The sequence below is a fragment of the Sus scrofa genome, chromosome 12 (assembly GCF_054392235.1).
Source record: "Sus scrofa isolate SSC_HxYL_T2T_F1_AM1 chromosome 12, Sscrofa_HxYL_maternal_Yorkshire_Landrace_v2.0, whole genome shotgun sequence".
NCBI lineage: Eukaryota > Metazoa > Chordata > Mammalia > Artiodactyla > Suidae > Sus > Sus scrofa.
The window spans coordinates 23,471,669-23,498,991 of record NC_139394.1 but is presented as its reverse complement, the minus strand read 5'-3'; the positions used below and the strand labels follow the sequence as shown (position 1 = coordinate 23,498,991).

Sequence of the window (27,323 nt, the reverse complement as noted above, 5' to 3'; positions counted from 1 at the left end):
TTTGGCCCATCACCCTCGTGGGAGCCCTGCCAGCCTTCAGGGGGAGAGGGACCTGTCTGGAAGCCAGCATCCTGGGAGGGAGGCAGAGGGCGGCTGTGTGCCTGCTCACCGACAGGAGCCGTGGCACCTGCTTCCTCCTTGTAGAGAACTTGCCAGCTTGTTCCTGACTACACCCTCTGTCCAGCTTAATGACATTCCCAGAAGCTTCCTTTTAACTGTCTTTTTGTTTGTTTGTTTTGTCTTTAGGGCCGCACCCTGGCATATGGAGGTTCCCAAGCTAGGGGTCAAATTGGAGCTGCAGCTGCTGGCCTGCAGCACAGCCACTCAGGATCTGAGCTGGTCTGTGACCTACACCACAGCTCATGGCAACGCTGGATCCCTAACCCACTGAGCGAGGCTGGGGATTGAACCTGCATCCTCTTGGATACTAGTCTGGTTCATTACTGCTGAGCCACCATGGAAACTCCTTAACTATCTTTTTTCCTCACCTGTCTCCCAACTAGCCAGTGCACTCCTAGGGCAGTTGATGGGGCTAATCCGTCTTTCCACCCCCATTGCCTGCCCGGGGCCAGGCACGTATCTGTTCAACAAATATTTGTTGGATTAATGAATGAGCTTTTCTGGGGTGGTTCTGCCTGGCACATAGGGGGAGCTTGGCACATATGGTTGAGGAATGAAATGACAGACTGGGACCAGCAGTGGGATAAGACATGGCCAAAGCCGTCTATAGGCAGTCCGAAGACCCAAAACCAGACTCACAGGCTTTGAAACACTTATGGTTACCAAAGGGGACCGGTGGGGGGTGGGAGGAATGGACTGATTGGCCAATGGGGACCTGCTATATAGCACGGGAAGCTCTACCCAGTATGCTCTGGTCATCTATGTGGGAAAAGAATCTGAGAGAGAATGGATGTGTGCATATGTGTGATGAGGTCACTTTGTTGTACTGCAGAAAATATCACAACCTTGTAAATTAACTACACTTCAAGAAAACTTAAAAAAAAAAAGAAAACCCAAAGCAGCACTTAAAATGCCTGATGACACGTTTTTCCCCCTTGACTTTTTTTTTTTTTTTTTTTTTTTTTTTGTCTTTTTGCCTTTTCTAGGGCCGCTCCCATGGTATATGGAGGTTTCCAGGCTAGGGGTCTAATTGGAGCTGTAGCCACCGGCCTACACCACAGCCACAGCAACGCCGGGTCCAAGCCGCATCTGCAACCTACACTACAGCTCGTGGCAACGCCGGATCCTTAACCCACTGAGCAAGGCCAGGGATCGAACCCCCAACCTCATGGTTCCTAGTCAGATTCGTTAACCTCTGCGCCGTGATGGGAACTCCTGCTTTGACCTTTTTAACAGCCCTGTGAGAAGCCCTGTGACTGCTGTGATGGCTGTCTTACAGATGGGGTTCACGGAAACCCAGAAAGGCAGTGGTTTGGTGGAAGTCACATAGTCAGTGGCAGGGCTGAAGATTAGGACTCCAGTGGGATCCTCCCAGCCTCCTGCCATGACCTTGGCCTTTGCCCTTCTCCTAGCAGTATCTCCCAGGTGCCCTGCGACTGACCTCTGACCAGAAGGCCAGGCAGCCCTCCCTCTTCTGCAGGGTTTGGAAGGGGATGTGGTAGAGAAGGACTCCAGACCCTTTGGCTCCAGCTCCAGCCACCAGCCAGCCAGAGGCTGTGGCTCTGTGGAGAGGGGCATTTCCCACTCACGGGGTGGGGCGGGTGGGGGATGCAGAATGAAGGCTTTTCTGGCCTCGGGATGAGCATCAGGGTGGAAAAGAAAAGGACTTTACACGGAGTTCCCATCGTGACTCAGTGGTTAACAAATCTGACTAGGAACCATGAGGTTGCATGTTCCATCCCTGGGCTCACTCAGTGGGTTAAGGATCCATCGAAGATGCGGCTCAGATCTGGCGTGGCTGTGGCTGTGGCGTAGGCTGGCAGCTACAGCTCCTATTAGACCCCTAGCCTGGGAACCTCCATATGCTGGGGGAGCGGACCTAGAAAATCCAAATTAAAAAAAAAAAAAAAAAAGAAGAAGAAGAAGAAAGAAAGAAAGAAAAGGGCTTTCCCCAAATTGAGCCTTTGTCATCGGGGAGTGACACGGCTGCCTCTGCAGGGCTGGAGGGTGTAGAGTGTCTGAGCCATTCCTGGGTGACATAATTAAAGCTCGGACTGACACCTGCTCCCCCTCTGAAGGCGCAGGTGGCCTAGTATTTCCCCAATAGAAGGGACCGAGTCGGCGCATCCTGCTCCTGTTGACCGGTCCCCTTTTGTCCGTGGAGCTGCAGCCCCCTCTCCCCAGGAGGCTTCACACCCCTCTGGAGTGGTGAGGGGAGCAGCCTGGGAGGGACCCAGTACCAAGTCTCCAAGCCCTGCTCACAGAGAGCTCTGTGCCCTGCCTCCCAGCACCAGCCACTGCGAGGGCTTTCTAGTCCCCCTTCTGCAAGTGGCTTTAGTGTAACAAAGGTTATGCTAATGCCTCATCCTTCCAAGGAACTCACTGGGGTGGAGGACACTAGGCCTCAGAAGTGTCACAGGGAGGTTTTTTTTACATAGGAAATAAGACATAAAAAGGCATAGCCCCCCCAAGACATATTCAGTATCATAAACTCGACCACCCAGCTTAAACCAGAAAACATCAATTCTGCTTTCTTCTCAGAAGAAGCCACCTGAGTTTGTATTTCTGGACACTCTTACTTGCACAGGGATGGGCTTTTTTTTTTTTTTTTTTTCTTTTTAGGGCCTCATCTGCGGCATATGGAAGTTCCCAGGCTAGGGGTCAAATTGGAGCTGCATCTGCCAGCCTACATCACAGCCACAGCAACACCAGATCTGAGCCGAACCTGCGACCTACACCATAGCTTATGGCAACGCCGGATCCTTAAGCCACTGAGCGAGGCCAGGGATCGAACCTGAAACCTCATGGTTCCTAGTCGGGTTCGTTTCTGCTATGCCACAACGGGGACTCCTGGGGATGGACTTTTTAAGCAAGAGTTTTTAATGCCCTCTCTGGGTATAACACCACAATGACCTCTGAAGAGGATACAAGAGAGGATGAGAATGTGGGGAACGGCCACAAAGAGATAAGGAATCCCTGGAGGAGAGACCTCTGGTGCTCACGCTGTAATTGGAGCGATCTCAGCAGAAGGCACCGCAAACTGAGTGGTGCAGGTGGGGCCAAGGGGGCATTTCAGACTAACCGGGTGGGCCAGGTGGGGCGGGGCGGCGAGGGGGGCGGTGGTGAGAGAAGACTGTGGATTCCAGAGTAGGCAAGCCTACCTTTGAATCTTGATCTCTGCCCTTTCAATGAAGTATCAGGCAAGTCCCCGACCATCTCCGAGTCTCCTGTGTAAAAGGCTTGTAGGAGGGTTGAAATTACCCCGGGTGTGCAATATCTGACACAGTATAGGAATCCTGTACGTGTTAGCTCCATCCCGAGATGCCATCTGAGACTCACATGAGACCTTTGTCCATGTCCCTCTATAAATGTGCCTTTACAACATGCCATGGTCCACCCCACTCCCAACCATTATTTTCCGAGCTCATTGGCCAAGGATGGGTGAGAGGGAGACGGGAGCGGAAAGGCCCTCGGGAGGATTCATTCCTGCGGCATCTGGATACAGATCAGATCTCCTACTTCCATAACATGCACGTTTCATTTAGATACACAGGGGTAGGATTGGGTTCCTGGGGAGAAACTGAGCCTCTTCACGTCTGCCCGGTCTAAATCAAGCAGTCCCTTGGTTACCCACTCCCGGGCTTTGTGATTGGTCGGCTGCGAAGGTGGGGGAGGAGGGAAGTCGGCGGCTGATGGAGCGGCAGCATCCCTTAGCCTCAGGCCCCAGGAGGGGGAGGGAAAAAGCAGGGCTGAGCCGGGGAGGGAAGGGGGAGCCATTTCTCTCCACTGACCGCCACCTCCGTGCTCACCGCTCGCGTTTCCCCGGCATCCGGAGGCCTCCCCAGCCAAGGACTCCACAATGCTGGATATTTTCATCCTGATGTTCTTTGCCATCATAGGCCTGGTCATTCTGTCCTATATTATCTATCTGCTCTAGGGGCCCGCAGCGGCGGCGTGGAGCCCGCAGGAGAACAGCGCATGGGGGAAGGATGAAGCTGACTGGCGGAGGAGCATCCTGCCTGCTGACGCATCGGTGGATTTTTGCTTCTGGTCATTATTTCGGGTATTGATTCTAAAACAAAATTACAGGAGGTCTTTTTTCCTATTTTTTCCTCAGGTGCATTGATGTAGCATTTCCCAGGCCACTCTGAAAAAAATAAGAAATGCCAACCTCTTTTTTTTTTTTTTTTTTTTTTTTTTGACACCTAATGTAGTGCCGATTTTTAAAATGAAAAATAAAACCCATGATGTGAAGGATTTTTAAGTAGAATGGGTTGGGAGTAGTGTGCTTGCCGGGAGGGACTATTATTTCCTAGTTATTTCTTCAAGTTAGGTGCTCAAACTCCAACTTGTCCATTTTCTCCTGGTAATTAAAGGTAAAACACATCGTTATAGGTCAGCAGAGTGGCGGGCAATTTTGCTTGCATAATTGCATTAATTAACTAGTGATTCATTCTCACTTGAGGGTGAGGTAGCAAATGACGATTACTTGGGTGTGGGGTTTTGCAGGAGATGTCAATTCTTTCCCAACTGTGGGGTTTGGTGGAGAGGAGAGAGGAACTCCTAATTCTTGTCTTAGTCCACGACCAGTATCGGAGCTGATACCTTTGCTGCTGTTCTCATCTGAGCCTGTTTCTGGGTTTCCCACAGCTCCTGGACTCTGGTGCCACGAGAGGCCCCTTTATCAACAGCAGGAGTCCTGCTGTCCAGCAGACCTCTTCCAGAACCTTCCGGATATGGTTCGCCCTTGTCAAGCAAGGGGCTTTCTGAGTTCAGAGGCAGAGGCAGTCGGCTGGGACGTCAGGAATTCACGGGCATGGCCGGCAGCTGCTGCATGCAATGAAGCTTGTAGACACAGGGAGCGGAAATGTAGACTCGTTAAAGTTACCGTGGAGGATCGCTCCGAAATTCATTCTGATAGCTTTTCCTGAAGTCTAAATGCCACCACATATGATGCTGCAATACGTTCTTTCCTTTCTCTCTCACACGCAGGGGTTCCCTTGTGTTAAGTCCTAGAGCACATTATCTGTCTTCATCTATGAGGCGGTCACTTTATCACGGTCTTCAGGGATTACACAATCTGAGGTTGTGTGGTTTCCCGTGTCTCACTCTCTAGAAGGAACTAGTCATTTGAGTTTTTAAGATTTCTCATATCTTTCCAGACCCCTTGTGCTCCAGCATCTCATTCAAAGAGAGAAACAGTTATATTGTCCTCATTCTTGGTGCCTAACTAAATTACAAATGATTGAAAAAAGATGGCTAGACTTATCTTGTTATTTGGAAAAAAATCTCTCTCATACCCCCAAATAAATGTTTTTTATATTGTCAAATGGTCTTTTTTAAAAAAAAAAAAAAAGAAAGCAAAAACTTTCATCATATTTCTCTAAGTAGGATTGAGGAAACCATATATTTAGGGATCCGAAGTAGCCTTGGGCCCCAAATCTGTGGTATCTGTTCCTTTGAAAAGTCCATCATGATGATTCCCTACTTGACTTTTCCTTCTAGTATAAAAATAAACAAGGAGATGGAGTTCCCGTCGTGGCTCAGTGGTTAATGAATCCGACTAGGAACCATGAGGTGGAGGGTTCGGTCCCTTACCTCGCTCAGCGGGTTAAGGATCCGGTGTTTCCGTGAGCTGTGGTGTAGGCTGCAGACTCGGCTTGGATCCTGAGTTGCTGTGGCTGTGGCGTAGGCCAGTGGCTACAGCTCCGATTAGACCCCTAGCCTGGGAACCTCCATAGGCCATGGGAGCAGCCCAAGAAATGGCAAAAAGGAAAAATAAATAAGTAAATAAATAAACAAGGAGAAAGATTAACGTAGTTCTTATTCATACATTGTGTTCCATTTCCATGTTTTAAATTGAAATAAAATTGAGGCAATATCATATATGTCACAATTAAAATGGAAAAATTAAAATTTGACAACCAAAAAACACTGTTCTAGAAGCTTGACTTGGCAACATATTATGTGATCTTCAATAAGTTTTTTTAACCTTCAGGGCTTTAATTTATTCTGACAAATAAATGATTGGACTAGAAAATCTTTTTTTTTTTTTTTTTTTTTTGTCTTTTTAGGGCCGATCCTGCAGCATATGAAGGATCCCAGGCTAGGGGTTGAATCGGAGCTGTAGCTGCCAGCCTACACCAGAGCCACAGCAACGTGGGATCTGAGCCGCGTCTGCTACCTACACCACAGCTCATGGCAATGCCAGATCCTTAACCCACTGAGTGAGGCCAGGGTTCGAACCCGCAACCTCATGGTTCCTAGTCGGTTTCATTAACCACTGCACCACGACAGAAACTCCAGAACAAACGTTTAATGGTTCATCAGTAGTCCACTTTTCCACTCTCCCCTAATGACATTGTATAATGAAAACTCAACCGCAAAACTTTTGGGGTACCAGTGGCCACGTTGCAAGGAGAAAATGAAAGTATTTACTTACCCCCCCCAAATATATCAGTGATAATTTGCCTAAGCTGTTTAGAGACTCTTAACAAGTACAGTTACTCCATGGTGGTAACAAAAAGAGATAATCTGACAGATAACACCAATGTAAAAAACACGGCTCTGAACTTCGGTGCATTCAGAGATGATGTTCAATTTCCTGTGGAGCCCTTGATGTAAACTTTCCCACTAAAACATTCCTCTAACTTGGTCATAACTTATGTTTCAAACTAAAATTTTGTTTTCCAGTCAAGATAGCCGTTGTATGTCTTTACCTAGGTAATTAGGGCTCGTGTCAGTATTTTGGAGGGGTGCAAGTTACAGGTAAACTTGGTGTAAATCTTCATGATATAGTCTCCAATCGAGCCTGCTCTGAAGTCTTTTATGAGGTCAAGGCTCTTCTGTCTGTATCCATACAATGCTGAAACCACCAATCAATTCAATGAAAACAATCAGCCAATTTCAGTTGTACGCTAGTGATATATACCCCTGGTATTGGGCATAATGTAAAGACAGAAAGATTACCCATGTTTTCAATTACTTGAGAAATATTATGGTTTTACAAAATAAATAACATTTTGGAAGAAATTTTATGAACTTGTGCCATTGTCTGTGCTATAATATTCCAGTTTATATCAGTTTTAGTGTGTTCACTTGGATAAAAATTTTCTAAATTTCACATATCAACTATTTGTATATTGCCATCCTAAAACATAATAAAACACCGAAAAAACTGCTTCTGTAATATAAAGTTTTGTGTAAATTTTATAAATCTGTGTCATAGGGCACATATCTTATAAACATGGGGATTGTAGGAAGTATGGCAGGTTAAGGATCTGGTGTTGCCACAACTGTGGCTCCAGCTCTACCTCGGTGTGGGTTTGAATCATGGTCCAGGTACTTCCACAAGTCCCGTGTATGGCCAAAAAAAAAAAAAAAAAAAAAAAAAATTGTACCTGGCCCACATCAATGTAGTAAAAGCATCTCTAAATAACTGTAGATTACTCAGAAAAAAATTAATGTGGTATTATAATAATACCTGCTTTCTTTCTTTCTTTTTTTTTTTTTTTTTTTTTTGCTTTTTAGGGCCATACCCACAACATATGGAGGTTCCCAGGCTAGGGGTCGAATCGGAGCCACAGCTGCCAGCCTACCCAACAGCCACAGCAATGCAGGGTCCAAGCTGCATCTTCGACCTACACCACAGCTCACGGCAATGCCGGATCCTTAACCCCCTGAGCAAGGCCAGGGATCGAACCCACACCCTCGTGGATACTAGTCGGATTCGTTACTGCTGGGCCACAATGGGAACTCCAATATCTGCTTTCTTGACTAAAAAAATAAGAAGTTTTGGAGTTCCCATTGTGGCTCAGGAGTAACGAATCCGACTAGTATCCACGAGGGTGTGGGTTTGATCCCTGGCCTTGATCAGGGGGTTAAGGATCTGGTGTGCGGCTCTGATCATATTTTATTTTAGGAGAAAGAGAATACATTTTGGGAAACAGTTAAATAATGGGAAGATGAAATGTTGCTAATTTGGAACCACCTAAAACTTATTGTTCTGGGTGCTTTATATGGAATCAAATCCAAACTTTCTGAGTTTGAAACACATGACATGATTTACTATATTTCAGAAAATTTGTTCTCTTTTAAAAGGCTTAAAATTAACATTGTTCAAATTTCAAAATTCCTTAAAAGTATTTTTATTTTATTTTATTATTTATTTATCTTTTTTAGGGCCACAGCTGCCAAGGCATATGGAGGTTCCCAGGCTAGGGGTCTAATCAGAGCTGTAGCTGCCAGCCTATACCACAGCCACAGCAACGATGGATACTTAACCAACTGAGCAAGGCCAGGGGTTGAACCCAAAACCTCATGGTTCCTAGTTGGATTCGTTAACCACTGAGCCAGCCACGACAGGAACTCCCCAAAGTATTTTAATTTTAAATTCCTAAAAAAATGGGAATTTTTCTTAGTAAAGTACTTAAGCATAGTTAAAGTGGGAAAATTGTCTTTGTAAATTACAGGCTTTGGCTTTATCACAATCCAAAATTTTTTAAGCCTAGAATGGCCTCTTCTAAGTTAATTTTGCTCCCATCTATTTTAAACAAACACAAAACCAAAGTCATGTGTAAAGGCAAAAAGAGAAAAAGCCTTTGACACATATCTTCCATTATAAACGCAAACATGCCAAGGCAGATACATTTTAGAAATATTTAAGAACTTTGTTCTTAGGAAAACACTGTAAGATCTTATAGTTGTGGGAAATTGCAGTTATCCACAATACTTAATTACATATTTCGGTGTTCGAAAAATGCTGTTAGGAATTCCCACTCTGGCACAACAGGATTGGGGGTGTCTTGGGAGCGTTGGGATGCAGGTTCGATCCCCAGCCCAGCACAATGGGTTAAGGATCTGGCATTGCCCCAGCTGTGGCTTAGGTTGAAACTATAGTTGGGATCTGATCCCTGGCCTGGGAACACCATAGGCTGCCAGGCAACCGAAAATTGGAATATTATTAGAATTTCTTGGAGTTCCCGTCGTGGCGCAGTGGTTAACGAATCTGACTAGGAACCATGAGGTTGCGGGTTCGATCCCTGGCCTTGCTCAGTGGGTTAAGGATCTGGCATTGCCTTAAGTTGTGGTGTAGGCTGGCAGCTACATCTCCCATTAGACCCCTAGCCCGGGAATCTCCATGTGCTGCAGGAGCGGCCCTAGAAAAGGCAAAAAAAAAAAAAAAAAAAAAAAAAAAGGCAAAAAACAAAGAAAGAGAAGAGTTGTTGATAGTAGGAGTTCCTGTTGTGGCTCAGCGGAAACGAATCTGACAAGTATCCATGAGGATGCAGGCTTGATCCCTGGCCCCGCTCAGTGCGTTAAGGGTCTGGTGTTGCTATGAGCTGTGGTGTAGGTTGCAGATGTGGCTTGGATCTGGCGTTGCTGTGGTTCTGGCATAGGCCAGTGGCTACAGCTCAGATTAGAACCCTAGCCTGGGAACCTCCATATGCCACGAATGAGATCCTAAAAAGACAAAAAAAAAAAAAAAAAGAAAGAAAAAAAAGAAAAAAAAAAGTTGTTGCTAGTAAATGAAATTATTTATACACTATAACATTAAGCATAAACATACATAAATGTGTAGCTAATTGAAACATTTTATATTAAGACTTTTTTTTTTTTTTTTTAGGGCCCACCTGTGGCATATGTAAGTTCTCAGGCTAGGGGTGGAATTGAGCTACACCTGCCAGCCGACACCACAGCCACAGCAACACCAGATCCCAGCCCTGTCTGCAACCTATTCCACTGAGCAGGGCTAGGGATCCAACCCACATCCTCATAGATACTGAGCCACAAAAGGAACTCCAAGGCTTTTATTTTTTTGATCATGGTAGAGCTATAATTAACAGCTAAAATATAAATTCTTCCACAAGAAATAATTTAAAAGAATTACATAGCAAATATTTTGTCATAACTATAAATGGAGTATAACATTTAAAGATTGTAAATCTTGGGAGTTCTTGTTATGGCTCAGTGGTAACGAACATGACTATTATCCATGAGGATGAGGGTTCGATCCCTGGCCTCGCTCAGTGGGTTAAGTATCCCGTGTTGTCATGAGCTGGCAGACATGGCTCAGATCCCGCATTGCTGTGGCTGCAGCATAGGCTGGCAGTGATTCTGCTGCTAGCCTGGGACCTTCCATATGCTGCAGGTGCGGCCTTAAAAAGCAAAAAAAAAAAAAAAAAGATTGTAAATCTATATTATACACCAGCGATTAACGTAACATTATACATCAACTATACTTAAAATTTTTTTTTTCTTCTTTTTTGGCTGCCCTGAGGCATATGGAAGTTCCTGGGCCAGGGAGCAAATCTGAGCAGCAGCTGAGACCTATGCCACAGATGCAGCAATGCCAGATCCTTAACCCATATTTTAAAAAATATGGAGGAGTTCCTGCTATGGCTCAATGAGATCAGCAGCGTCTCTGGAGCATTGGGAGTCCCTGGCCCAGCACAGTAGGTTAGGGATCCAGCACTGCCACAGCTATGGTATGGGTCACAACTGTTGTTCACATCTGATCCCTGACCTGGGAACTCCATATGCTGCAGGGTGGCCAAAAAAGAAAGAAAAGGAAAAAAAAAAATGACGAAAACATTTAAAGGAATGACACGCTCAGTGATTTGCATAATGACAAACTCTAAACAAGTTAGAAATGTTTCTAATTTTAATTTTATTGTGTTAATATGAATAAATAACAAATAAAATTAGCAAATATTAAATATATAGGTATCAAAGACAGTTCACCATAATATAATACTTTAAAAATAACAATGCATACTTTTCAGCTTTGTGCACCCACCTTTAAGTGATCTTAGAATACCTACTTTTTTTTTTTTTTAATTTCAAGGATTAAACTAAGTTTCTGCTTTTTTTTTTTTTTTTTGAGTCTCTAGTTACTTGAGCAATTCTCTGGTAATTCTCTGGAGTTATGTTTTCTTTCTTGATGAAAAAAAAAAATATGTTCTTGGGCTTTGGCACTTTTTTTTTGAACCTAGAGAAGACTGCCCAATATACCTGTCTTTCAGATGATCTTTCCTATCTTAGTGATGTCTCATAAGCCAAGGAGCATATGTCCATAGCCCAATTTCTTAGAGGTTTCAGAGCTACCTGCTAATGGAATTGGTAAAGAAGTCACATTGCAAGTAAAATATCCTATAACCAAAGAGGCCTTTGTGGTAGAGGCTTTTGTGGTAGCATTGTGGTTTTACCCTTCACAACATTTATTGACATGAAAACCTGTAATCATATAATTGAGTACTAGTCACTTAAAGGGGTTAACTCTTAAGTAACCACCACACAAAGAGGATCATATTTGCTTTTTACTGACATGAGATGGTTCTTCCAGTTGTACCTTCTGCTGAGCACCTCATGCTTGCTCTCACCTCCAAAGGTGAATTATTATCTTGGCAATAAAATCTTTATTATTAATGGAAGAGCTGGAAGCACCAACTAAGCCATGAAGGGATGGATAAAGCGTGAATATGGTGCCTATTGTTCATACTATGAAGAGCAGCCTGATAAACAACCGCTTGAGCTCCCTGAATGCTTGGACTAGGTCTTCCCAAGTACAGTAACGTACTGCCTACTTGTGAAGACAAAAAAGTTCAGGGGTCAGCAGGGCATAAGAAGGAGTTGTCCAAAAAAGTATTAACAATAGTTTCATAAGGTATAGAATATTTTTCACACGACGTAAACTTTAGTTTCTTTTTCTTTTTCTTTTGTCTTTTGAGGGCCACACTTGAGGCATATGGAGGTTCCCAGGCTAGAGGTAGAATCAGTGCTGTAGCCGCCGGCCCTACGCCACAGCCACAGCAACGCCAGATCCCACCCTGTCTGTGACCTACACCACAGCTCATGGCAACATCAGATCCATAAGCCACTGAGCAAAGCCAGGAATCAAACCAGCATCCTCATGGATCCTAGTCGGGTTCGTTAACCACTGAGCCACGACAGGAACTCCAAAAAACTGCCAAATTGAGGAAGCTGCAAATTTGGTCTAAAATGTTTTTATCTATTAATAATTGAATGAAGAGTTTGTCAGTTTACTTTTTATTGGTAGCAAGATGATATCATTTATCTACTGTACCCAAAGAATGAATCAGGGAGTTCCCGTCATGGCACAGTGGTTAACGAATCTGACTAGGAACCATGAGGTTATCTCTGGCCTTGCTCGGTGGGTTAAGGATCTGGCATTGCCATCAGCTGTGGTATGGGTCCACAGACTTGGCTCAGATCCCAAGTTGTTGTGGCTCTGGCGTAGGCTGGCGGCTACAGCTCCGATTCGACCCCTAGCCTGGGAACCTCCATATGCCGCAGGAGTGGCCCTAGAAAAGGCAAAAAGACAAAAAAAAAAAAAAAAAAAAAAAGAATCAGATTTTCTTATGTTCCAAATTTCTGGGGAGGATGAGATAATAATTTTACAATTATAATGAATAATGAAATAATGTAAGTTAAAAAAAATTTACAGCAGCAGTCATGTCAGTTCCAGTGTGCAAAGGGATTGAAAATCCGGATTAAAAAATGTTTTAAATTAAACTACGCTTTTTTGTGAACCTGCTGAAAATAACTGCTATGGGGAATTGGATAGTTCAAAGACTTCAAGGAAATTCACAGTACTAAATTTCCTTTTCTAAGGGAATGAAATATAATATCTATTTAGTAAAATATTTAAAATATTCACTATTTATATTAAAAATTTTACTGTTTTCTTTTGTTTTTCTCTCCCCCCCTCCCATATAATATTCTCAACTTGGAATCATCAGTGTTTTGATAAATAAATGGATTTCACTTTCCAAAGTACATACGGAAAAAAGAGTGAGAGAAGGAAAAGAAAAAGGCAACTAAAGTGTTGTTTTGTATTCTGACGTCTGCAACTTTCAATTGTTTTAAATTAGTTATGGGTGGATCCTTAAACTGAAAAGAAGAAAACGAAACCAAGATAAAAGCAAGAACTTTGTGTATAAATAAGCAAATTCTAAACTCTGGAGAAAAAAAATTCCTGCCACTGATGGAATTACATTAAAGAAAGGTAGTCAATTTCTGACCTCACTCAAAAAAACGAAGGTAAGTCCTTTTGCTAATAAAATATAGTAAAACCTTGTTATCACTATTCATTATTTTCTCCACAATTTTCATTCTTTCTCAATCTGATTGAATCTCTTACTGAGCCCCTCTTGCCAAACTTGAGAATTTCCCACAATTTATACCCCACTTCTGCGGGGAATTTCCATGTCTTTTAGTATTTCTCCCCTTCTTGAGCTCCAGAGGTGAGTTAAGCCAAGAGTTTAGGAAAAGAAAGGCAGCCTCTGAGAAGTCCCGTGGGAAGGGGTGTGTCTTCAAGGGAAGTAAAGTGATCAAACCCAAGGAGAGGAAAATAGGAGATCCAGGAGGGCTCCAGCATTATTTCTGCACATTAGGCATTACAGTTTTCTATTTTAATCATATGAGAGATGGTGGCAGATGCGAGACAAACTAAAATAGGCCCCAGGGCTTCTTGGAATCCATTTACTCGAGTGAATAAAACCCCACTCTCTCTTTGGGTTGCTCAAGCCATCCCTGCATCCAGTTCCCTTCACGGCCCACTCTTTCCAACAGGGAGAAAAACTTTAGGAGGAAGTACAAATTGGTTGTGTGTTGTGGCAGCAGAATAGCTGCTTTCTTTCATTTTCTATTTTCTCTTACTTGTAACATTTTACTGTAAAACACCAGAAAGAATGAAAGATGATTTGATTGTATTAAGACAACATATACATTCCTCTATTTATAGACTTTTTAGATTATTTGTCCTAAAGAAGGAACTATATGTGTGTGCATGTATTTGTATTCATATATGTGTGCAACATATACATGTATGAATATGCACATACATACACACATACTTCCTTTGGTTTGGTTTTTGATCTGCAAAACACGAATCGAATATAATGTTCTTTGTAATCATAGGCCAAGAAGGTGAAAAATGTGATTTATATCTGTATATTCTAAATTATTATTTGCAAATCTTCACAGAACATTCTAGACTATGTCCACACAACTTAAGCAAAGTGAACACATACACACTATTTAGTGAATCGGGGTCTGCTCTAACTATGTAACAGAATTTTCTCTTGCTTTTGAATTACTTAGAGGTGATAAAAAGTCCCATGGATGCTATTCTTTGAGTGTGGAAAGTAGCGCTATTCTCATCATTAGTTCAGTGAGATATTCTCTAAATGCAAGGCTTTCTGAGTGTTTAGGTAGAAAGAGTATTCACGGTCAAAGACAGGACCTCCTTATGGAAGTTAGCCTGAGCTTGCACAAGGTGGTACAAATTCAAAAAGCTTCTGTCATCTTCATCACGGTCTCCTATATGCCACACACAGGGGTAGGCAGTAGGGAAAAGAAAATGACAGTTTTTAAATATATGATTTATTTGAAACATAAGATGTTCCAATTTCCCTAAGAATATGTAACAGAAGACTAGTTAAACCATAAGCAAAAAAGAAAAAAAAAAATCTTCCATGAAATTGGAATTGACTTTTCCTCTAATACACAAACCATAAGCAAAAACAAAACAAAACAAAACTAGTTAGTGATTCTCCTTTTTTTTTTTTTTTTCGTCTTTTCTAGGGCTGCACCCTTGGCATATGGAGGTTCCCAGGCTAGGGGTGGTCAAATCGGACCTGTAGCTGCAGGGCTACGCCAGAGCCACAGTAACTCAGGATTTGAGTCAAATCTGCAACCTACACCACACTCTTGGCAAGGCTGGATCCTTAACCCGCTGAGCAAGGCCAGGAATCGAACCTGAAACCTCATGGCTCCTAGTTGGATTCGTTAACCACTGAGCCATGAAAAGAACTCCATGTTAGTGATTTTCACTAAGTCAGACCTTAACCAAGGAAATCATGAAATTAAGAGCAACGAATTAGATGTCAGAAAAAAAGATTCTGGTCCTTGCTTCATGGCTTCTAACTTCATGACCATGGGCAAGTCAGGTAATTTCTCTAAGCCTTAGTTTTCTCATCTGTAAAACAGGGTTCATGATCATGGTGGCCACCTAATAAAATTGTAAAATAATATATGTGTGAACTATACAAATAAAGGATATTATTATGATGATTATGATAGTTGGTTAAGTAAGCAAGTTAAAACGTTTTGCTCTGCCGAATTGAAATTGGTTCCTTTCAGAGCAGACTCTTCAATTTTATGTTTTCCATCAAAACCACTACCGGATTTAAAAAGTGACAAAACCTAGAACTAAATATATCTCATGGAAAAACAAACAATGCCGGCTTTTTCTATCCTTAGCCTAGAAATAAAAGTCTACACAAAATTATCTTTGCCTTCAGGGGAGACTAGAATCCATTGTCCTCACACCTGTGCACCATCTACATGCAATACTCACCAGACATAACTGATTGCAGCATTTCCATTGTAACACATGCAAATGCATTTGCCACACTCTGCAGGAAGTTATTTCTTTCCACTGGAGTGCTAAAGACTTTACAGACTTTTTGCATCATTTTAACCGCCCAGTCCATGCAGTATAGTTCTTTCTCACACACCTGATTTAGACACACAAAGCATTATGGTAAATCTTCATGTGAAGAAAGCACATTTGAAAATGGTATTAACAATGAGAGTTTCTAATTTCACACAATTTATTACATATGACATCATGTTGAGTCTAAAAATGAGAAATGCTCTGTTATCTAGTACTCCTTTGCTTTCAAATGGTACAAATGTAGCAGGAAAAAGTGTGAAGTAAATAAAGCTGGTTAAAAGATTATAAAGAATGCTATTTATTAATGTATGAAAAAATATTAAAAACAATTGTTTTTCTTTTTCTTTTTTACTCTTTTGGCTGCACCTGTGTCATATGGAAGTTACCCAGTCAGGGATTGCACCTGCAAGGCAGTTGTAGCCTGCATCACAGCTGCAGCAAAGCTAGATCCTTAACCCACTGAACTTCCTGAAACCATTATTAAGCATATGAAAAACAGGCTCCTGCTCATTCATTCAATAAGTATTTACTGAGCACATGCTAAGATCTGGGAATATAATGGTAAGCCATAAAGATAGGACCTCTCTCTTCTTTTTACGGCGACACCTACAACATATAGAAATTCTTGGGCCAGGGATTGAATCAAGCTGCAGCTGGGACCTCGTATTCTTTAACCCACTGCACCAAATGGTCTATAAGGCCCTTCCTTGCCTCTCCCTTCCTATCTAAACTCACTACCTCCTCCTCTTATGCACATTTTCCCTTCAGAAATGAGGAATTCTCATTGTGGCTCAGCAGAAACAAATCTGACTAATATCCATAAGGATTCGGGTTTAATCTCTGGCCTTGCTCAGTGGGTTAAGGTTCCAGCATCGCCATGAGTGTGGTGTAGGTTGCAGATTTGGCTCAGATCCTGAGTTGCTGTGGCTGTGGTGTAGACAGGCAGCTGCAGCTCCAATTTGACCCCTAGCCACCTGGGAACTTCTATATGCCGAGGGTGCATCCCTAAAAAGAAAAAAAATAATAATAATACTGAACTGCTTATAGTTCCCTATTGATATAGCCATGTAGTTCTAATTCTCTCTCATTCCTTTTTTTTTTTTTTTTTTTGGAAGACATCTGCTTATTTTTAGTGCTGCACCATAGCATATGGAGATTCCCAGGTTAGGGGTCTAATCAGAGCTATAGCTGCTGGCCTACGCCAGAGCCACAACAATGCCAGATTTGAGCCACATCTGTGACCTACACCACAGCTCATGGCAACGCCAGATCCTTAACCCACTGAGCAAGGCCAGGGATTGAAGCCGCAACCTCATGGGTACTAGTCAGATTCGTTTCTGCTGCGCCATGATGGGAACTCCTGATTTATTTGTATATACTTTTATATCTCTTAAAATACTGGACGCAGCTTTCGGTCAGGGATTTGCTCTATTAATTTCCATAGTCCTAAAATCTCACACAATATATGGCCCATAGTAAACACTCAATTTGTGTTAAACGAATGAATATTAAATATATTTTTAATGTTTTATTTTGAAAAACATTTTAACTATATAAAAGTAAAGAGAAGAGTATTATGAACCCCTAGTATCCATTCCCTAGCTTCAACAATTTCTAATCAGTTTTTTTGGGGGGCGGGGGCGGCTACTCCAGCAGAATGTAAAAGTTCCTGGGCCAGGGATGGAACCTGCACCAAAACAGTGATCTGTGCCACTGCAGTGACAATGCCAGATCCTTACCCTGGTGCACCAAAAGGGAACTCCAACAATTACTTATCTTGTTTCATTTCTACCACCATTCACTTCCACATTCTCTCCCTGCTGCCCGTTGATTATCCTGGAGCAAATCATAAGAGGTGCTTTATTCTTTTAATAGGATTTAAGAAAAAAAAAGAATATAACTTGGCAGGAGTGTATAATGACAATCTAAATATGAAGTGAAGAGAGGTTAAAATAAGAAATGACTGGGAGATCCCATTATGGCGCAGCAGAAATGAATCCAACTAGGAACCATGAGGTTGTGGGTTCGATCCCTGGCCTTGCTCAGTGGGTTAAGGATCCAGCGTTGCCGTGAGCTGTGGAGTAGATCGTAGTCATGGCCCTGCGTTGCTGTGGATGTGGCATAGGCCGGCAGCTGTAGCTCTGATTCAACCCCTAGCCTGAGAACCTCCATATGCTGTGGGTGTGGCCCTAAAAAGACAAAAAAAGAAAAAAAGGAAAAAAAAAAAAGAAAAAGAAATGACTCCAGGAGTTCCTGTCATGGCTCAGCAGTTAACGAACCTGACTACCATCCACAAGGACGCGGGGTTGATCCCTGTCCTGGCTCAGTGGACTAAGGATCCGGGGTTGCTGTGAGCTGTGGTGTAGGTAGCAGACGGGGCTTGGATCCTGCGTTGCTGCGGCTGTGGCTGTGGCTGTGGCTGGCAGCTACAGCTCTGACTGGACCCCTAGCCTGGGAACCTCCATATGCCGAGGGTGCAGCCCTAAAAAGACAAAAAAAAAAAAAAAAAAAAAAAAAAAAAGAAAGAAAAAAGAAATGACTCCAAAGAAGTTCTCTTGTGGCACAGAGAATTAAGCATCTGGCATTGTCAATGCATTGGCTTGGGTTGCTGCTGTGGCCTGGGAACTTCATGTGCTGTGGGCATGGCCAAAAAATGATTCCAAATATGATATAGTTTATTACATGTATTAAAAAACTTTACGTCTCAGGAGTTCCCATTGTATACAAGAATATAGACTTAAAAATACTTATTCTTTCAAAATGTTTTGTACGTAGTTCAATTCCTTCAGGGCAGCTTCCTGACAGATCAACTATAAATGTTAAACAACTTGGTAGAAGAAAATTTATTTTTTTACTTACCAAAGCCAAAAAGACTATCAGCCTTGCCAGTTCAATGGCCCGTCCATTCACAGCTTTACTGGCCATGAAAGTGAAACAGATGTTGTTCCCACTTAGGATTAGGAGACGTGCATTATTCTCCAGAAGCCACTCACGAGGAACCACTTTTATTAGAGGAAGAACAGTTATTTAATGAGAAATTACATAATAGCTTTAGTAAACACCATTAAATACATGCAATATTATATCACTCGATTGGAAATACAATTAGCGCTAACAGAGAAGCTTAAAGAAAATGTCTTAGTTTTCCAATTACAGCGTTCAACTGGGGACAGAGATTATTGCCGAGTCACAGCGACCCTCACATAAGTGTGCTAGTGATATAGTCAAAGCATTTCTCCTACATATAGGTCAACAGGCAAGGTGGTCTAATCCTGCGTTAGGAAAGAAATCCTGTAAATTTTAGAATCTAAAGGATTATTTAGGAATGGGGAACTCTGTTTCAGGAAATGGCTTTCTTCTTACCCCAAATTAGGAGAGTCTTCCTGTGAATTTGCAAAGTGTGAATAATTGAGCTAACTAAATTATGAAGTCTTCAAATAATAATAGCAATAAATACATATTTATGAAAATTGGGGGAGTTTCTATTGTGGCTCAGCAGTCATGAACCCAACTAGTATCCATGAGGATGTGGGTTCGATCCCTGGCCCTGCTCAGTGGGTTGGGGATCCGGCATTGCTGTGAGCTGCTGTGTGGGTCACAGATGTGGCTTGGATCTGGTGTGTTGCTGTGGCTGTGGCGTAGGCCAGCAGCTGCGACTTCGATTCAACCCCTAGCCTGGGAAGTTCCTTATGGCTTGGGTGTAGCCCTTAAAAAAAAAATTGGGGAGTTCCCATCGTGGCGCAGTGGTTAATGAATCCGACTAGGAACCATGAGGTTGCGGGTTCGGTCCCTGCCCTTGCTCAGTGGGTTAACGATCCGGCGTTGCCGTGAGCTGTGGTGTAGGTTGCAGACACGGCTCGGATCCCATGCTGCTGTGGCTCTGGCGTAGGCCTGTGGCTACAGCTCTGATTGGACCCCTAGCCTGGGAACCTCCATATGCCGCAGGAGCGGCCCAAGTAATAGCAAAAAACCAAAAAAAAAAAAAAAAAAAAAAAAAAATTGGTAAGGAAAATTGAGGGAAAGTAAGTTGATTACATGCTTCCTGGTCAAACATAATACTAAACTTTAAATATTTTAGAGCATTTAGTGATTTCCAATAGGCAATTCATCTGTTACCTGTAGAGTTATCCTTACAATTTTATAACTGTATTCTAATAATAAATTTCTATTACTCGAGGTGGTAAATTTTTTTCTTTTTACCTGATAGTTCATCTACAAGGCTGATAATATCATCTGCTGTCCATTCTTTGGTGCCTGTGTCATATAGTAATTTAATGGCATCAGCCAAACCTTTCAAACTGGGTTCATCTGTAGGTCCTTCTATCATTCTCTGCCAAACCACCTGTCCTGAATGATAATTGAAACAAAAGTTAGGCCATAAGAGAACAGTTGGCTTTGTAATATAGACTTCACGGATTGCTTAAAAAGGAAATTGGATTGCATAATAGAATCCATTACTTCAATATGCTCCTTTCATAATGAAAGGTCAATTCTGATAACAGTATAAATTTTAATGTCTCTGACCGATGTGATGAAGCACAGTAACAATAGCTAAATGAGGTAAAGAAAAGGTAGTTTCACCAAGAAAAAATGGTTTCTGTTTCAAAGATAATGCTACCTTGGGAGTTCCTGTCATGGCTCAGCAGTTAAGGAATCTGACTAGCATCCATGAGGACGCAGGTTTGATCCCTGGCCTCGCTCAGTGGGTTAAGGATCCGGTGTTGCCGCGAGCTGTGGTGTAGACTGCAGATGCGGCTCAGATCCTGCGTTGCTGTGGCTGTGTCATAGGCCAGCAGCTATAGCTCCAATTGGACCCCTAGTCTGAGAACCTCCACAAGCCAGGGGTGCAGCCCTATAAACCCAAAAAAAATTAAAAAAAATTTTTAAATATCAAAAATAGGAGTTTCTGTCATGGCTCAGTGGTTAACAATGCTGTGGCTGTGGTGTAGGCCAGTGGCTACAGCTCCAATTTGACCCCTAGCTAGGAACCTCCATATGCCATGGGTGTGGTCCTAAAAAGACAAAAAGACCAAAAAAAAAAAACGAAAAAACCCCAAGATAATGCTACCCCATAATAAAAACTGGAATAAACAATTGACGTAATGTTACTAAGATGAAATTAAAACCTAGTGATAGCTTTCCAAAAAGAGAGCATGCTGTGTTTGAGAATCTTCCAGACATTTATATCAGAACAGAGGAATCCACTTAATTTTTTATTATTTTCATATGACCGATTCTCTTTGTGAAAGACACATACAAACAAAATTTGATCCCAGATTGGCTTCCTGCTGCTACTCAACATCCTTTAAGCTGGTTAGTTCCTGACATAAGGCAGTGCGAATTAAAAAAAAAAAAAAGAATGCTAATTTTAACATTCATCCAAACAAGACTTAATTAGGCCCAAAATTGCAAAAAATCATACTATGAACCCAAAGTTAAGTAAAACATAAATATTTGACTACCGCTTTGCTTCACATGCACTATTAGTCCCTTCCAGCAGCAAATATAATCTTGAGTTAAGATATGCAGCTATTTTAGGTAAATCAGAGATGATAGGAATATATTTGGAAATGGCCTGAGGCAGAAGAATTTCTGTCTTGAAGCTTAAGTTATGCACAAGTTAATGCAGCATATTAGTTATGAAATACGATTTAGTTATTAGGAATAATGAAACTAAGCAGGTATAAAAAGATACATTTCTTGGAGTTCCTGTTGTGGCTCAGCAGAAACAAATCTGACTAGTACCCATGAGGATTCGGTTTCAGTCCCTGGCCTTGCTCAGTGGGTTAAGGATCAGGCATTGCTAGGAGCTGTGGTGTAGGTTGCAGATGTGGCTTGGATCTGGTGTTGCTGTGGCTGTGGCTGTGGCCAGTAGCTACAGCTCCAATTCAACCCCTAGCCTGGGAACCTCCATATATGGCAGGTTTGGCCTTAAAAAGAAAAAAAAAAAAAAAGATATGTTTCTTAAGGTGAAAGTAATTAACCAATTTTGTAACATACATCCCTAAGAAGTAGATGCTTACCATCCTGAGGAGATACTGGTCCAAAGATGATATACAGTAATCTTGCCTGATTCACCATGGGCCACGGTTTTAATATACGTGTTAGCCAAAATGCAGAATCACTTCGATGGGTCCAGTGATCAAGCAGAACCCTCCTACAAAACAGTCGGATCCTTAACTCCAGCTTTCGGGCACTGCCTATGAAGACAAAAGAATTGTAAAACATTCTTCTAGAAAGACTGATGTGCCTACTGGATAGGTCAAGGACATAACATAACTAATATATTCTGTATTGAGCAAGTTACTTCATTTTACTCTGTAAAAATTTTAGATTATGGAGAAACTACTTTTTTTTTTTTTTTTTTTTCTGGCCACACTCTGGCATGCAGAAGTTCCCGAGCCAGGGATCAAGCCCATGCCACAGCTGCAACCTGAGCCACAGCAGTGACAAACCTGGATTTTTGAGCCACTGTGCCATGAGGAAACTCCAGGGACCTACTTCTTCTTCCTCTTTTTTTTTTTTTTTTTTGCTTTTTAAGGCAGAGGCATATGGAGGTTCCCAGGCTAGGGGTCCAATTGGAATGAATGAAATCACATAGTAGGTATAGTAGGTAGTCTGTTTTTTTTTTTTTTTTTTTAAGGGCTGCAGGTGCGGCATATGGAAGTTCCCGGGCTAGGGGCTGAATCAGAGTTGAAGCTGCCAGCCTACACTACAGCCACAGCAATGCCAGATTTGAGCCTTGTCTGTGACCTACACCACAGCTCACAGCAACGCTGGATCCTTTACCCATTGAGAAAGCCCAGGGATCAAACTCACAATCTCATGCTTAGTAGTTGGGTTCTTAACCAGCTGGGCCACAACAGGGCCCAGGTGGTCTTTTATGACTGGCTTCTTTCGCTTAGCATGTTTTCAAGGTTCATCCATGTTATTATGTGTACCAATACTATATATTTCTAAAGTTCCTGTGTGGTACAGTAGGTTAAGAATCGGGCATTATCTGGAGTTCCTGTCGTGGCGTAGTGGTTAACGAATCCAACTAGGAACCATGAGGTTGCGGGTTTGATCCCTGGCCTTGCTCAGTGGGCTAAGGATCTGGCGTTGCCATGAGCTGTGGTGTAGGTTGCAGATGCGGCTCAGATCTGTTGTTGCTGTGGCTGTGGTGTAGGCCAGCGGCTACAGCTCTGATTGGACCCCTAGCCCTGGGAACCTCCATTTGCCGCAGGTGCGGCCCTAGAAAAGACAAAAAAAAAAAAAAAAAAAAAAAAAGAATTGGGTATTATCACTGAAGTGGCTCAGGTTGCTGCTATCGCGCAGGTTTGATCCTTGGCCTGGGAACTTCTACATGTTGTATAGTATTTTGTTTATCCATTCACTCACTGATGGGTATTTGGGTTGCTTCCACCTTTTGGTTATTATGGGTTATGTTGCTATTTATATTTATGTACAAGTTCCTGTATAAATATATGTTTTAATTTCTCTTGGGTCATATGGTAACTCTATATTTAATCATTTGAAGAACTGCCAGATTGTTTTCCAAAGTGGCTGCACCATTTTGCATCCCCACCAGCAATGTATGAGAGTTCCAGTTTCCCCACATTCTCACCAATGCTTGTTATCTGACTTTTTATTCCAGCTGCCCTACTGGGTATGAAGTGGTATCTCATTTTTTTTTTTTCCTCATATTGACTGCACCTGCAGCATAGGGAAGTTTCTGGGCTAGGGGTCAAATCCACACCCACACCACAGCCATGGCAACACCGGATCCAAGCTGCATTTTTGTAACCTATGCTGAAGCTTGGTGCAACACCAGATACTTATCCCCTAAGCGAAGCCAGGGATCGAAATGGCATCCTCATGGAGACTATATCTGGTCCCTCACCTGCTGAGCCATAATGGGAACTCTGGTATCTCATTTATTTTTAATAGCTTTATTGAAATATACATAATTTATATACTACATAATTTATCCATTTAATGAGTATAATTCAATAGTTTTTGATATCTTATTTTCTTAAATTGTAACAAAATATATTTAATATAAAATTTGCTATTTTAAACTTTTTTATTATTTTCTCATACCCCTTAAATCCTTCTCTTTTTAGCAGGGGGTGCCCAAGGCATATGAAAATTCCCAGGCCAGGGATCAAACATGTGCCACAGCAGTGATGATGCTGGATCCTCAACCTGCTAATCCACACAGGAACTCCTATTTTAACCTTTTTTTTTTCTTTTGTCTTTTTAGGACCACACCCAGGGCATATGGAGGTTCCCAGGCTAGGGATCAAATCAGAGCTACAGCAGCTGGCCTGTGGCACAGCCACACAGGATCCAAGCTGCATCTGCAAACTACACCAGAGCTCACGGCAATGCTGGATCCTTAACCCACTGATTGAGGCCACGGATCAAACCCATCCTCATGGATACTAGTTGGGTTCATTAACCACTGAGCCACCACGGGAACTCCCTATTTTTAACCGTTTTTAAAGTGTACAATTCAGTGGCATCAATTACATTCACAATGTTGTTCAACCATCACTACTGACTTACTCTGAAACTTTTCTTCACCTCAAACAGAAACTCTGTAACCATCAAGCAATAACTCTCCATTCCCCCTTACCCCCAGTTCCTGGTAACCTCTAACCTACTTTCTACCATAATTTGCCTGTTCTTACATTCGCATAAGTGGAATCATACAATATTTGTCCTTTTGTGTCTGAATTATTTCAGGTAGCATATGTTTTCTTTTTCTTTCCTTTCTTTTTCTTGTTTGTTTTTTTCCTTTTTGGCTTTTTTAGGGCTGCACCCTTGGCCTATGGACGTTCCCAGGCTAGGGGTCGAATGGGAGCTGCAGCTGCCGGCCTACACCACAGCCACAGCAATGTAGGATCTGAGCCACACCTGCAACCTACACTGGATCCTTAACCCACGGAGCAGGGACCTCATGAATGCTAGTCAGATTCGTTTCCATGGCACCACAACGGGAACACTTTCTACCATTTTACATTTCATGTTCTACTTGTAGATAAGACGGGTGTAAACGGAAAGTCTACCAATGCGCCAAGGCCATATGTAACTACTTACCTCCTGATGTGTTGAGCCAAGTAACACAGAAGTTTACAGGAGAGAGATTATTGCAGGTCTGGGGAGTCAGGAAAGGCTTTACAAAGATGATTAGGTAAATTGGGTCTTAAAGGATGAAAACGAGAGAAGGCATTTCAGGATAAAGAGAGAATGAATAAACAGCACAAGGAAGAACTGTGTGAGAGGTGCCTGAGATACAGTGAGTAGAGCAATATGTCTAGATCAAATTGATACAGAGAGTAGTGGGCAAAAAGTGAAAAAGCAGGTTGGGATTAGAATGTAAAGGCCAGAATAAATAGTTTGGGCTTTATTTTATTTATTTATTTATTTTGTCTTTTTAGGGCCCCACCTGGCAAATGGAAGTTCCCAGGCTAGTGGTCAAATCGGAGCTGCAGCTGTCAGCCTACGCCACAGCCACAGCAACGCCAGATCCTTAACCCACTGAGTGAGGCCAGGGATCAAACCTGTGTCCTCCTAGATACTAGTCTGGTTTGTTACCACTGAGCCACAATGGGAACTTCTGGGCTTTATTTTAAAGATATCAGAGCGCTAATATAACTTTTCAATCAAGAGAGGGACATGATAAATTAATTTTGTTTTTGTTTCATTGGACTTCTATATCTGCCTTTTTAAAAGAAATCTGCCATGATTTGTTTTATAATAAAATATTTTAGGTTGGCAGAAGAGCAGAGATACTATAACAAACATTATGTACTGAACACCTAGCTTTGTCAAAGCTTTATTTTTTGCTATATTTGCTTCAGATTTTTAAAAATAAATAAAACATTACTGATACAGTTAAACTTCCTGTTGTATCAGTCCCAAATTCCTTCCCTCACAAAGATAATCACCATCTTGAACTGGGTTTTGTCCCTCCTGTATTGGTCAGCATTCTCTAGAGAAGCAAAACTAACTGGATCTCTCCCTCTATATATATATGCATATAGAAAAGGATTTATTTTGAGAAATTTGTTCATGTGGATTATGGAGGCTTGGCAAGTCAGTAATCTGCAGGGTAGGCTGGCAGGCTGCAGAAAAGGGAAGAGCTGTCGTTCAAGTCCAAAGGCAGTTTGCTGGTAGAATTCTTTCTTGTTTGGGGGAGGAGAATCTTTTGTATTAAGGCCTTCAAGTGACTGGATGAAGCCCCACCCACATCATGGAAGATAACCTGCTTTAGTCAAAGTCTACTGAGTTAAATGTTAATTTCATCCACAAACTAATTTCAAAAAAATCTAGAATAATTTACCAAATATCTGGGTACGGTGGCCTCCCCACGTTGATACACAAAATTAACTAACATACCTCCCAACTATGTTCTTATACTTTGAAAAGGTATGTATATAACCACACAGAATATTTAGATTTGCAGTAACATGGATGCAACTAGAAATTATCACACTAAGTGAAGTAAGTCAGAAAGAGAAAGACAAATACCTTATGATATAATTTACAAGCAGAATCTAAAATACGGCACAATGAACCTATACACAAAATACAAACAGACTCACAGATATGGAGAACAGACTTGTGGTTGCCAAGGGGGAGGGAGTGAGGTGGGATGGAGTTTGGGATTAATAGATGCAAACTATTACATTTAGAATGGATAAGCAATGAGGTTCCACTATGTAGCACAGGGAATTATATCCAATTCCTGGGATAGACAATGATGGAAAGTAATATTTAAAAAAAAGAATATATATATAATGTATACATAGCAGAAATTGGCACAGCATTGTAAATCAACTATACTTTTAAAAAATGAATAGGAGTTCCTGTTGTGGCTCAGCAGTAAGGAACCCAACTAGCATCCATGAGGACGCAGATTCAATCCCTGGCCTCGCTCAGTGGGTTAAAGGATCCGGCATTGCTGAGAGCTGTGGTATAGGTTGAAGACCTGTCTTGGATCTGGCATTGCTATGGCTGTTGGTGTAGGCCAGTGGCTACAGCTCTGATTTGACCCCTAGCCTGGGAATTTCCATATGCTGCAGATGCAGCCCTAAAAAAACAACAAAAAAAGAATATTTAGATTTATTTTGCTTTTTTTTTTTTTGGCCACACTTGTAGCATGTGGAAGCTCCTGGGCCTGGGATCAAACTGCACCACAGCAGCTCCCCAGGTGACTGAAGTGACAACACCAGGTCCTTAACTCACTGTGCACCAGGGAACTCTTCAATGTTTTTAATACGTATAAAATGGTATCATTTTGAAAATATTGCTTGGTAATCTTTTTTCTCAAATTAAATTTTGAGATCTATCCATAGTAATACACATGGCTCTAGTTAATTTCTTTTAACTACTAATGGGTTTAATTGTATAACTATGCCACAATTAGTTTATCCATTCTCCTGACAACAGGTATTAGGTTGTTTGCAGTTTTCTCTGGTTACACATGCTGCAATGCTCATTCTTTTATTTATTCATTCATTTATTTATTTATTTATTTATTTAATTTTTGGCTGCTCCTGTAGCATGCAAAGTTCCCAAGATCTGAGCTGCCATAGTGATAATGCTGGATCTTTAACCTGCTAGGTCACCAGGGAACTCCTGCAATCTCATTCGTATACATATCTCCTTGTGCACACTGTGGAATTCCCAGGCTAGGGGTGGAATTGGAGCTACAGCTGCTGGCCTACACCAC

At 42.0% G+C, this 27,323-nt stretch overlaps 1 protein-coding gene and 1 long non-coding RNA gene across 2 annotated transcripts in view; one reads left to right on the top strand and one right to left on the bottom strand.

Annotated features, from left to right (window-relative positions):
- The first annotated feature begins 3,857 nt into the window (after window positions 1–3,857).
- Window positions 3,858–5,450, top strand: LOC110256016 (uncharacterized). The gene is made up of 2 exons (XR_002337142.2): window positions 3,858–4,183; window positions 4,771–5,450. It is a non-coding gene; the product is annotated as an uncharacterized LOC110256016 (long non-coding RNA).
- Window positions 5,451–10,985: 5,535 nt separating this feature from the next.
- Window positions 10,986–27,323, bottom strand: part of FBXO47 (F-box protein 47) — a 29,099-nt gene continuing 12,761 nt past the window's right edge. The window contains exons 7-11 of the mRNA XM_021067059.2: window positions 21,625–21,801; window positions 19,802–19,948; window positions 18,461–18,603; window positions 15,503–15,662; window positions 10,986–14,463 (exon numbers count right to left, since the gene is read on the bottom strand). Coding sequence (XP_020922718.1) covers window positions 14,351–14,463; window positions 15,503–15,662; window positions 18,461–18,603; window positions 19,802–19,948; window positions 21,625–21,801 — 740 coding nt within the window. The 3' untranslated portion in view covers window positions 10,986–14,350. The remainder of the gene's footprint in view (window positions 14,464–15,502; window positions 15,663–18,460; window positions 18,604–19,801; window positions 19,949–21,624; window positions 21,802–27,323) is intronic.